At 39.1% G+C, this 13,667-nt stretch overlaps 1 protein-coding gene across 1 annotated transcript in view; it reads left to right on the top strand.

The window, feature by feature from the left end:
* Window positions 1-13,667, top strand: part of LOC146001777 (dual specificity calcium/calmodulin-dependent 3',5'-cyclic nucleotide phosphodiesterase 1C-like) — a 414,325-nt gene that overhangs the window by 342,461 nt on the left and 58,197 nt on the right. Inside the window, exon 4 of the mRNA XM_083139498.1 lies at window positions 3,166-3,279. Within this exon, the coding sequence (XP_082995624.1) occupies window positions 3,166-3,279 (114 nt within the window). The remainder of the gene's footprint in view (window positions 1-3,165; window positions 3,280-13,667) is intronic.

Raw genomic sequence — 13,667 nt, 5'->3', positions numbered from 1 at the left:
AGGCATTACCTGATGACACCATATGTAGTGTTATTCTCATAGGTGAAAAATCATATGTTTATGATGTAAGAAATGAGAGAGTCACAGAGCAATTCTAGAAGATATTTGCTCTATTATCCTGTTGTACAACACACAAACCTCAACTGTATATCAGCTAGCAGTGAATATCTTATTTGTGGGCAGTTGTATGTATTTCAATCTTATATCAGGACTCAAACCCAAAGCTCCTGATTACAATGCAGCAATATTAACACTTCTCCATATGGAATATATCCACATTTTACTGGGTTCTGAGACCCTAATACAGACAAAATTGGATTTTGACTGCAATGAATTATTCTCCAGGCCTTGCCTAGGCTCTTATTATCAGAATAATACAAAACTAGAATTGCTTTCAGCATGAAAAGCAGTTCATTGCTACTGTGTCAGAAAATATGTATCTTTATCTCAATAATCTTTGTTACACTTTACATGTTGCACAGAAAATGTGTATCTTTATCTCAATAATCTTTGTCACATTTTTACATGTCACACAGAAAAATTAATGACCTCTTCAGTGAATCGCACAGAAAAATCATTAATGCTCCCTTCTAGCTGTATAGATTATATCTCTTGCGTGCCGGCAAAACATGCAAACAATTAATTATGTTTGCCCGCTTTTCCCCTATTGTATGGCTGAGCGGGTGGTTCCCAATAGAGAATAATTTTGCTCTGTTGAACAACACTTTTTACCAGGTTTCAGATCTGGGAGTTGTATATCAACTAGGAATAATTATTCTCAAAATCTCACGTATGGAGATATTATTTTGCCACATGTATTTCAATCTTACACATTTTATCAGGATTCAAACCCGAGCCTCCCGATTACAAAGCAACAATATTAACATTTTGCCATCAGGGGAGGCTTCACATTTTATCAGGATTCAAACCCGAGCCTCCCGATTACAAGGCAATAAAAACCATGCACCACACTCTACTGGGTCTCAGAACCCAATAGATATGAGCTTTATATCAATTCAAGATTCCTGGGATTTTGACAGAAAAACACACTATAAACAATAAAATCATATGGGAACTTGGCATTGTTTTAAGTATAGCCAAATCTGCTTGAGGGGGGTTCATACTTTCTCAGGAAATATTTGAGGGCATTTTTACAAAAATCTTGGATTAGACGGGGTTCCACACTTGAGCAAAAAGCTCATATGGGCATGTTGAGCTTGTTTTAAGTATGGCCAAATCTGCTTGAGGGGGGTTCATACTTTCTTGAGTTTATAATAGTATCAATACAACTACTCTCGCTTAAGACGAACACTCGGTTAATATGAACAAAATATTGGTCCCGGCAGGGATTGTATTATATCTTATAGAAAGTTTTATTGGTTAACGCGAATTTCGGTTACCACGAATTACGAATTGTTTTGTAGTCCATTGCGTCATTAGATCTCATTTAACACGAACTTTCAAAGTTTTTCATAATTTTTCATTCTGTTGTTCCTCTGCTAGGTATGTAAGAAATCGCTCAGCAATCTCTATCATCTTGTCAACAATCATCTTATACAGTATTGTAACCAACACATTCAGATCAACAATGTGTTCAAATGTGTTTTTCTATTCTTTAAAACATAGCCAGTACGAGTAACATCAAGATTAAAACTTGGGTGCAATTGCTCGACAATCGCGATCATTGCGTCAACAATGAGCTTATAGCCTACGTATTTAACCAACAAATTGAGTTGTGTGTTCAGATGTGTTTTTCTATTCTTTAAAACTTAGCCAGTACGAGTGATCCGATATGACCGCTAGTTTTAGGGAAGCTATGAGTACAGTTGGCCGTGAAGTTACCAGGCATTTACGCTCCCGTCTGCGACAGCGCAATATACAAGAATTTTTCACCATAAAATGATATATGAATACCTTTTTTTTTAAAGGTAATTACTGTAGTACTGTTTTCTATGATGACATACATAATACGTCTTGTAAATGGTTAATGTGTAGAAAGAACTGTATTGCAACAATAACATTTGACTCCCCGGTTAGCACCAAATTTTTTAACACGAGCTCTTGATTTTTCGGTCCCTTGGGATTCGTGTTAACGAGTGTTTACTGTATAAATGTAATTGACTGACAAGACGTCTGGTGAAAGCAGCGAGAGAATTGCACAGAACCTGATTTGAATCACTTGGTACTTGCAGTGGATGCTAGATGGTGCAAAGTTCGTATAATACTATGATTACCATTATTGCTTGATAGGAAAAAAATCTGTTATTCGCAATAAGACAAGAAACCTTGAAAATAACGCAGGTACTAATCTATCTGTTCTGTAATTCGGATTTTACTGCCCAACATGAGGTTATCTACGTAAGACTAGAGGAGCCTTTGTCGGAACACAGTAATGGCTTGCATTTGTTCTGTTCTGAAGTTGCAAAGTTGTGAAAACTACCATGTCATATATTTTCGTTACCAAGTTTTTCTATATATAATAAATCAGCAGTAACATCAAACTTTAAATCAAAACAGAATTAGTAAATTGAAAGTCTTCTGCACCAAATAACATGATAAGTAGCCTACTGAATAAAATATATGGTTTGTTTCTAATTAATTTCGACTGGATTTACAGTGTAAAGTGGTACTCGAACCACTATAAAATGTCCCTTCGTCGGGAATTAAAGGCGGAACCCCTTGATTAGAAGGGCCATCTTTACTCTAACGCAATCTGGAGCCCCTAATTGGTACTGTACTAACTAAATAGAACATTAATTCGAGCTATACAACTTAGTTCCCTATTTTTTTTCAATCACTTCCATACATTTTGGAAAACTTCTTACTTGCTTTCACCTGTCCTCATGGAACTTCGAACGTAGAACAAAAAAGACCAAAATCCATGGCATAAAAATGCAAAGGTGACTATAGCCTTCAATACGAGCTGTAAAATTATTCTGTTGACTTCCTCTCTTTAAAAAAATGAAAAACTTAAATATGTAGCATACAGGGTGGTCTAAGAAAATGTGGCCAAAAGTATTGTCAGCAATTCGGTTACCTTTTTAGGGCCAGCCTGTATCGCTCACTTATAAGAAAGACTGTTTCATATTCTTTTAAAAAAATGCCTTGCTAGTATTAAGTTGTTTCTAAGATGTATTAACAATAATAAATGTATTCCTCTTGCAGGTTACGGTGCCTCCTGCGGCAGCTGCAGCGCGGTGAAATTTCTGCAGAAGTCCTGCAGAAAAATTTACTTTACGCGGCGCGCGTTTTGGAAGCTGTGTTTATAGATGAGACAAAGTAAGTACTTTACATTTTGTTCTGTTCATCCGTACTCAAATTCTCTCGGCTACTCTGTAGATGATGCATGTGATTTTGTGGCTTTGACGATAACATACCATCACTATTAAGTATGTGCAAATAGTGAAGTTTGCGTATGAGTTTCAATATTACTTTAATTACATATTTAGCGCAGGGTTTGAAAATCATCGACATGTAGATTTTTTAACATATGCATCAGGAAATTTTACTCTGAAATGGGTAACGTCCTTCATGCAAGTATGTTGTAAAATATCAATTTGTGGTTTCATGTGAACGCTGTGTAGTGTGTGCTTGTGTGGGTGTGTCTGTCTGTCTCCCGTAATGGTTTTTTCAAGTAGCTCAAAATGTTTCAAGAAGTTGTATCCTGACGAGACTTCTTAGTTTCTCGCTCTCGTCTTTATTATGATCATGCACTCCGTTCTCGTCCAGTGTTTCGAAATACGAGGGCCATTTTTTTCAGCCTCCGATGGACCAGAAACATAAGACAAGTGTAAGTAACAAAATTAATTTATTACCAAAAGTTATGTACATACCTGGTTACTTTTCGACATAATAGTCGTTATGATACAGGCATTTGTCATATCGTGGGACGAGCTTTCCGATCCCCTCTGCAAAGAACGTTGCCGCCAGTGATGTGAGATGAGCCTGAACGTTGTTTTGAAGCTTCTCATTGGTGTGGAAGCTTTGGCCTCCTAGCCAGTTCTTCAATGCAGGGAAGACATGAACATCACCCGGCGCTGTAACCCAACATCTTCTGGAGCAGTGTAAATGGGAAGTGTTTGATCACCCGGCGTATAGCCCCGACTTAACGCCGAGGTTGAAACAAATGGCCCTCGTATATGTAGTATAAACACAGATAAACGTATTATAAGGCAGATTTATTTATTTATTTATTTATTTAATAAATAGAAGATTCCAAATACAGCGTTAGCCATTTTACATTGGAACGTTTTTATAGAACATAAGGACAAAAAAATAACAACATAATACAACAAAGATAATAACATAGAAAAATTACATGTGGTTAAGAGACTTACATACTTTTAGTTAACTTGTTGAACTCTTGGAGGATAACCTCTGCGCTGACATTCTGCTGGGAATTACTCTCCGTGAGAAGTTCAAAATAATCCGCTGAGAGGCGCCACCCGCACTGAAATTGAAATTGAAATAAAAAGAGTTGGGAAATTAAAATTTATGGAAACCATGGTAAAGGAGAGGTAGTACAGTCAACGGCAAAAATAACGGTAGGCATATTGTCTGCTTATTGACGTCATTTCTTCAATTCACTATCATCACATTGTGTAATACAGACCGAATGAAAATGGTGGTGGACAATTCGTCTACTGTTTCTCGGTTGAGGCACATAGTGGTTCTGATCCCACTAAAAACCGTAGGGCCAGTGCCGATTAGCCTTAATGTGCATAAAGTGAACTTAAAAGATAATCTCAAACTGGACCTCACTGGCTTAATAGGCACAGATCATTAAAGAACATTTTATAGATAAGGACTAGCAAATCTGAAAGTGATATCTAACAACCTACGCAAAATATAAATGATGGAAACACGTGCAGTTCAGTTCTTCCATCACTCACCTGGGTTCAAATATCGCCAGGACCAATCAATGAGAGACTCCCACGCCACACATCAGGTATTTTTGCTCGCACGTCTACCACTTTTTACAGCACATGACGGCATCTGAAAGTAAATACGTGATTCGGTTGATGGCAGAAACTGATAATTAAATTGGTAACGATAAAATCGTATGCGAGGATTCGTTTGATTGAGGTTGAGTAAATACGATTTGTTATTCAACTTCCACTCGTTCAGTGCAACGAGCAGATATTTCAGATTAATGTAATCTCGAAAATGTTTTATCGAACAGATTTTTGCACGATATGACAGTGACTGACGAGACGAGGTGATCGTAAATGCGAGTTGCAATGTTATTTTGTAGCGTGCATTTAAAAAAGTTGAATTATATCTAGAGGGGTGTCCCCCCCCCCATCTTCCATCGTTATAAGTAACTGTAACTGTGGCGGATCCCTTTACTGGCTGTAGTACAATGTTTCTCAACCTTCGGTCCGCGAGAGGTCCTTCTGAAGTTTGCGACTTGCAGCCTGAACTTGCAACCACCTGCAAAGATAGATTTCGTTCGGGGTTCACCAGCGATAAAGTGGAAATCATTTCTAGCCAGTGCTGGTGAGAAATGAAAGGCTCTGAGAGGGGACTGTCACCCGTGCAGCCTAAAAATTTGAACCCTAAGGGTTGGGTCTTTCTCGAGTTAGAGCCGGAAGGTTCAAGCGACTTGCAGCCCGAGCTGGCATCCACGCAGGAAGATGGCCTTTAGTTCGGGTTTATGTTGGACTGCGATAACAGGAAATGCTGTGGCAGCAGAACCGCTGAGCGATCAAACTATCTCACCTGGGGGGATGGGCGTTTCTTCTCGCCTCCAAATTTGAATATTGACGGACGGACACAACGGCCAATTAAGTTTGCGCAGCAATATTCATTAACAAATATATTTAAGTGGAAGTATTCTAATTAATTAGAATTTTACGGTGTCCGAAATGGAACACTGCACTGAAAATCAGCACTTACCACACTAGAGTGCGCGTCAAATCTCCTGCATATGGCGATAGCCAATAGCAGCGCACTGCAGCGGTGCCATGTCGAAATCTCACCCGGAAAAGAGACAGCGTGGTTGAGCGAAACGCCTTGTCACGGAAACAGGCAACGCCGCACGTCTGTGATTCGCTGGTGCTGTTCAAGGCCGTATGCAGGAGATTTGACGCTCACACTAATGATACTAGCCAGAGCAGACTAAAAGATTCCATTAAACCCTGTCCTTGTCAACTAATTTAAACCAAATAGGCCTATTAAACTTTCCAACGAGCCTAGACTAATCGAACTAATAGCCATAATTCATTTATTAATATTAATATTTGAATGGTACATATTAATTAACATATAAAGTTTAAAAAATCAGAAAGCCACTTACGAGTAAAATTGATAAGATCGGACCACCGCTTTCTCAAAAAGGGAATTTACCGGGCTGCAGGCTCACGATGGTTGAGAATCACTGCTGTAGTGGGTCATATTTCATGGATGATTATGTGCACCAACATTGAATAAATAAATATAATACTAGGATGAATCAAATATAAACGGGAATTTATTTTTCATAATTTATTGAAACAAAATACAAATACAAAACAAAGTAATTACTTTTCTACGTAGCTCCCTTGAACTGAAATGCACTTTTGCGAGCGGATAGGGAGTTTGGTAATCCCTTTGTCCCAGAAAGTTCTCGGTCGTGTGCGCAGCCAGTTGCACAAGCAACTCTTCCACTTCTGCGTCATCCTGAAAACGCTTACCTCGGAGTGCTTCTTTCAGGGGTCCAAACAAGTGATAATCACAAGGGGTCTGGACTGTATGGAGGAAGTTCAAGTGGTGTCCAATGGATTTCGTCCAGTTTGTCACGTGTTGCACCAGCTGTGTGAGGTCTGGCGTTGTCATGAAGCGGCAGAACACTTCTGATGGGTGTACTACGACGTTTGGTCCGATAAGCAGCCTTAACACTTTCCAGGAGTTGACAATAGTAAGCAGCATTTACTGTTCTTCTTTCATGAAGATAATCAATAAAAATGACACCTCTGAAATCCCACAAAATTGTGGCAAGAATCTTCCCAGCTGAAGCGTGGCTTTTGGCCTTGACTGGCCCAGCCTCTTCTTTTTTCCGCCACTCCTCCCAAAAACATGTTGTGCCATTCATACACACGGGTCTTTGAAAGGGTGGACTCACCAAACTGTGCTCGAAGTCTGGTCAAAATTTCACTTGGTTTTACACCTTCGTTTGTAAGAAATTTGATAATGATGCGTTGCGCAATGGACGGGTGTACCTCCTGCTCACTCATCATGGTACTGACTGATGTTAAAAGTTGACAAGGACTCCAGGGAAGGAACAGACTCCAGATACACCCACTATCACAACCTCAAGGCCACAGGACTCCACCACACTTTCCCTGCAAGTAAGAAATAAATTCCCGTTTATATTTGATTCACCCACGTAGAACCGAAAGTGGAACATGTACGCATTTTGACAGAAGGTATTCGCTAATGGGTAAGATTTACCAGAGGGTATACGGCGTATATCACCGTATATCCTTGACTACAGCCCTGAATACGGCTCTTTAGGGGCTAAAAGAGACAGTCATTGCAAGGGTTCAACATTTCTGTTTTGGTTCTTGCTCACAATTTCAAATAAAACAACAGAAAGTAATGTGTATATTATGTATACAGTTTTATATAACTAGAAAAAGAAACATTGACTTGCTTCAGAAAGCATTTTCTGTTTCTGGGCATGCAACTCCCTTTTGATAAACGAGGCTTTGCTCACACACACAGCAGTGATGAATAGGCGACGTTAAGGGCTTGTGTTTTTGGAACGGACAGTGTTACTTTTGCATGTATCGACCGGGAGCTTTGCATGGCCCGCACCGCCGATCGGTCATTTTATGACAAGGGACAAATTGCCAGGCGAGATGCAAATAGGAACAACAACGAAACACGGACGAATGTTTAGAAGATTTAGATGAATTTGTCCCTGTTTTTATCGAAATCATATTCTTGATGCTATTTATAATACGTATATGGGGCATTTTATGTGAAGGAGACACTGAACCTCAAGTTTTATAATGAAATGCAATGCTGCAACTTTTTCCTATCTTGTGAGTGAACAATCTAAATTTGTCTTTTGAATAAAATAAAACAATTCAAGTATTATACATAATTAAGTTAGAAAGTAGGTGTTTTACATATTTTTCCTTTATTTTAACTTTTGTTTACGTATGTTTTCTATTGTGTCCAACCCGTGACACCAAAAACCAATTAATTTCTCCCCCCCACTCCACTAGAATATCAAAGGTCAATTACCTTTTCTCTCTGTCTTAAATACTTTATTTTTCATCGCTTAGAAATTAACAGAAATTAAAATAAATTTCCTATTAAGTGAAGAGGTAGTCACGTCTGTCCCACTCGTGACACAAAATTGTTCACTTGTAGCTACAAATCTGGGAAAGTATTTTAAGGGTAGTTACGTTTAATCAAAGGTGTTACGTTTCATATTTCATTGCACAGAAACTGTAAGAAATATGTTGCTTAACTATAAGTAGAATAGTTACTTTAATATCAAAAATGTAGTCCACGTGTCCCACCCGTGACAATGAAATGCCCCATGTGGAGATAGTTATTCAGCTTGTGTTTTGTAGACTTGATCATAATGTCCGTGGTAATTACTCTTTGAAACATCTATAAGGCAAGAGTTGTATTTGGGGTTTTTCTTTCACATAAACCTTAGATCCTTCTTATGTTACAAATCCTTATGCCCTCACGCGGGGAAATTAAAGTGGGAGAGGGTTACTTAACCACGCTCTGCAGTAAGGAAATATTTACTTATTCGTGCCTTGTTCCTTTTATGCTCATCCCTCTCATCATGAATTGTAAATTTGTCCGACATATTAATACCCACACGAATTTTACTTTCTGTTTCACTGGTGCATATTTTTATCATACTAACAAGCTTCTTAGGTATTCCAAACTCTACTAATATATTATATAATTTATCTCTTTTGACCGAATCATATGCTTTTGTGAAATCAATGAATAGCTGATTATATTCCCACTTTTTTTCAAGTGTCTGTCTGATGTGACAAATTTGATCTGTTATTGATCTGTTACGTTTAAATCCACATTGATAATCACCTATAATTTCATTAGCATATGGTGTTAGTCTTGTTAAAAGAATGTTAGACAATATTTTATATGTTGTTGAGAGTAGAGAAATAACAGCAGATCATAATGCAAGTTATATTTACGGAAAATAAGATTGTTCACCTAGAAGTAATGTCAGAAATGTACATGATTTTACTCACATCTACGCCACGTTCTGTTTCGGTGCCATCTAGTGACGAAGCTTAGTTTCTCTATCTTCCTGTAAAATCTTAGAGCTCCTAAGCTATTAACTTCGCTATTCAAACCCGAGCCACTCTCTTTTATAACCCCCTTCAGCGTGTTGAAGTTGATGTGCCTTGCGAGATGATGGTTACGTATACGTAAACCAGTGCTCTTCAGTTGGCGCCAAAAATAGCTCCACGTATTCACAAAAGATCCCTCTCCCGCCATGTGTAGAGGCTCTCTCATGGCTGAGTGATAGCGTGGTGAAAATAACCACGCTGCCTCGCCTCAAGAGACGCGGCAGGCCCTTTTAAGCCACACACTGCGGGCAGCGGGAATCAAAGTCTTTGTGCTGCCAGAAGGAACGCTTTGCTGATTCCTCCTGTATTCCAGATTATTTGAATCAAAATACACTTTGAATCGAATAGCGCGGACGTCGACGAAAGCGTCCTGCAAATGTGCAAAACGGGATGCGCGCTTGAAATACGTCTTTTGTTTCATACTCGGTTGATACTAGAGGTCGCTATTGTCCTTAGCTATGTGGCATGTTACAGTAGCTCCTGACCAAAGGAGAACTACAGCCTTCATGTCTACATTGCATTTTCTTTCGTCTGGTTTCATCGTCTGTACACCTTCATTTTTCTTTCCTTTGGCCCTTCCTTTCATTTACCACATTCCTTACTCCCTTCTACAGCTTAACCAAGATAAAAATGCCCCCTGTGAACTCGCTTACTAAAGTGCACAGGCATTTGTTTTCTTGTCTCGTTTCCCCTTCACTTGTGCCCTTTAACGGCACTGCACAGTTTGTCAACGCAGGAACACGGGGACAATGGAAGCAGCTGATTGCATCCCTCCGCTCGCTGGCGGTTGAAAATTCGGCTTCAGCGTTACAGGAGCATTCTGGCCTTGGTCAAGCTGTATGCACTTCCTTTTTTGTAGCTCTGCTATACAATTTTCCTTCATTTCGTAATCTCGTTGTGTCTATTCATTTTCCTTGCTGACTCTCTTCTTCAAATTTTCTCCCACTTTTGTTATCTTTCTTCTTTCCTGTTTTTCTCTTTTAAAATGTATTTCTTCTTTCCTTTGCTTTTCTCTTTCATTGTGCCGTAGGCTTTTTACATTAATAACTAACTGTTACTATTTTTTCATTGATTTGTCTAACATCTCGGACAATTTTTGCAGTGGGAGGCGAAAGTGAATTATAGATAAAGTCGAAATTAGTACATCGTAAGTTATAATATTGGTTTTCGATAGTAATCGATAAAATGTGTTTAGTGTATGAGTTTGCCTGCTAAAAATTAACTGAACATTATCTGTAAACAGATTAACGTAATATGTAATAGAGGATTGTTAATTAGACCTAATGTTAACTTGGACATATATTATTTTGGAATTGTGTTTACAATTTCACGAGTAGATGGTGCTATTCTTCTAATTGCTGAATCTTTCAGCAAATTTGTAGAACATGCATAATTATTATCAGTTGTTTACAGAAATAATTTGATACTATTTTGCTGATTCGTGTTATTTTTATAAAGAAACTTGCACTGTGCGCTTTCCATAGATTTTTGGCATTATATTTCTGCAGAATAGGTTTAATTATTTACATTATGCTATTAAGATACGATCTGAAAATACTGGTGTTTAAACTTGGTTTGAACTCTAGTTGAATCGCACTAAGTTTGTGGGTAAGCTTGGATACTACGGGAGATAGATATACATTTCTGTATACTCTATCCCAGGAATCTAGAGTAAGGCCGCGCATAACGGCTGAGAAGGGGAGGAAATCGAGTGAGCAAAGCGAAGTAGTACACGCTGCTGCGAAGGCTGGTAATTACGGTCGCTTCCCTCTCCAAGCAATCTCGTTTCCTCTCACGTGTTTATTGGTGGAGCCGCTTCGCGTCACTACTTGCGTAGAAACTTGTTTTCGTTCGCTTCCTCCAGAGATACCCGGGACAGAATATAGCCCTATGCAGTTGTCCTGATCGAGGTCTAGATATAAATTCTGTGTCATTCAGGATCTCGGCCAACATATGATCCAAAGGGAATATCACCAAACCTGCTCTAATTACGCTTTGTTTTCCAGTACGCATCATTATCATCACTGATGTTTAAACTTGTAATTAATACTCAACCTTGGCTCATATTCACAGTGTAACGACTGCATAGGGGAATTATCTCATAGTTGGGATTTGCATCCTGATTATTTATCTGACTGATATACCTATTGCGGCTCCTGCGTAGTCAGTTCAGGATTATTGGCAAATAGAGGGTAACCCTCATCATTGTATTTCCGGAATTAGACACCACATGGCAATGTTAAACCAAATAGCAATTTCTCATACAAAGCCTTAAAGAAAATTAGATATTCATAAGCAAAATTTGTGTACTGTTATATTTAGACAATGCTGAACATCGCGTTTTGTTAATTATTGTTTTACATGAAACTAATCATCTGCAAATATTTATAAATATTACAAAACAAACTTTTTTAAACATACAAAATACGCAACAAACATTAACAAAATAGATATCATAAAACCCAACCCATATCATGAGATCAGTGATGTTTCTAATGTCATATTTAAATAAATAAATAAGCCTTGTAATCAAGGGGTCCCGGGTTCGATACCCGGTGGAGGCACATGGCACAGCGGTTTTGATCCCACTTTAAACTGTAGGTCCAGTCCCGATTAGCCTTACTGTGCATAAAGTGGACTTAAAAACACCAACTCAAATAAATAAATAAATACATACATGTGTATATCAAACGTGCAAATATGAAGACGTCATTGAAACATATATACGTGGCCTGTATAAAAAGTATCAGACTTTATACCGGGAAAAGAAAGTCACTTACCTGGTGTGGTTCACGTCCGATTCCGCTTCAAAGTAGTCCCCTTCGGATTTCACACGCTTAACCCAACGAGCCTGCAATTGCTGGAAGCACGCCTGGAACGCTCTTTTGGAATGTCTCTCAACTCCGCCGTCGCGTTGTGCATAATGTCCTCTCGGCTGTCAAAAAGGGAGCCTTTCAGTGGAGATTTTTGCTTCGGGATCAACCCCAACTCGCATGGTGCCACGTCCATCATCATCTCCAGTTATGGTGTTGAGAAACACTGCATCTCTGTTGACCTTCTCCAGTGTCTTGTGCGACGTTACGTCGAAGTCCTCGCTGTCCCAGCGGAAGCTGCTTGCAACCCCGTGCATGCCTAGATCCTCCCGTAAAATTGAATCAACCAATGTCATCAACGTTTTCTGCATTCCGACTTGTTAATTTACTCCCAGAACGCTGATCACTTTCCGCCAATGTGCGGCCATTTTTGATGCGGTTGTACAAGTCCTTTATTTCAGTAACTCCCATGCCATCATCTCCAAACGTCTGTTGAATCTGGCGAATTGTTTCCGTTTTCTTCCCTCGAAGCTTCTAGCAAAACTTGATGCAGTATCTCTGCTCCAAGTGTTCCGTCATGCTAGGGAACAAGAAAATGCGACGATACACAGAAACACTGCCTCATTCGCCAGCTGCCTCTCATCGACTCATATGTCCGACCTGCCTAGCAACATGTATGCACATGCATGAAGGTTCCATTCGCCTCTGTGCAGAGTGTAATCAGCCTAACATAGATATTTTCCACGGGAAAAGAAAAGGTCGGATACTTTTTAGACACGCCACGTATATGTTCATTTTATCTTTTCAACTATTGACGACAGGGGTCCTGGGTTGAAATCTCGCCCTGGCCAATTAATCAATTTCATCATATCATCATCCATCATCTTCACGATTAAGCAAAAGTGGCAGAAGGGCAAGGTAAAATAAACCTTTCCAACTATGATGAAGATTGTAATCAGAATATAATAAGAATATTAGTTAAAATTCTAAACTTTAATCACAACCGGACTCCATTTTGAAATTATGAGATGAAATTATAATATACTTGCAATGTTGAATGTTATCGTCATATCGTAGTTATCTGAAGCATTTTTCAATTACCATGAGTGCATATTTTCTTTTAATTACTGAGCTTTGAAAGCACGTACTATATGCTGCGCAGGAATTCTTAGTATACACTATCCCATGTATCTTTGGAGCAAGGCCGCGCATGACGGCAGAAAAGGGGGAAAATCGAGTGGGCAGAGCGAAGCAGTACACGCTGCTCCTCCACACAATCCCGTTTGTCTCAGCTGTTCCTTGATGGGGCCGTCTCGCGTCATTACTTGCGCAGAGACTTTCTTTCGTTCGCCTGCTCCACAGATAATTGGGACAGAGTGTACTAGGCTGTTGCCCAATGACAACTTCGGCATTAGTTTTTCTCTGAGCATGTGGGGTAACAGAGATCGAATTATGAAGTTGTGTTGAAATTGTTGTTGAGGTCTATTGCTAATTTTATTTCTTGTGATTTTGGTCGCATATT

This window comes from Lepisma saccharinum, chromosome 17 (assembly GCF_977018435.1).
Source record: "Lepisma saccharinum chromosome 17, izLepSacc3.1, whole genome shotgun sequence".
In the NCBI taxonomy this organism is placed as follows: Eukaryota; Metazoa; Arthropoda; class Insecta; order Zygentoma; family Lepismatidae; genus Lepisma; species Lepisma saccharinum.
Note: the sequence above shows the minus strand (reverse complement) of the source record. Positions and strands in the feature narration are given on the sequence as shown.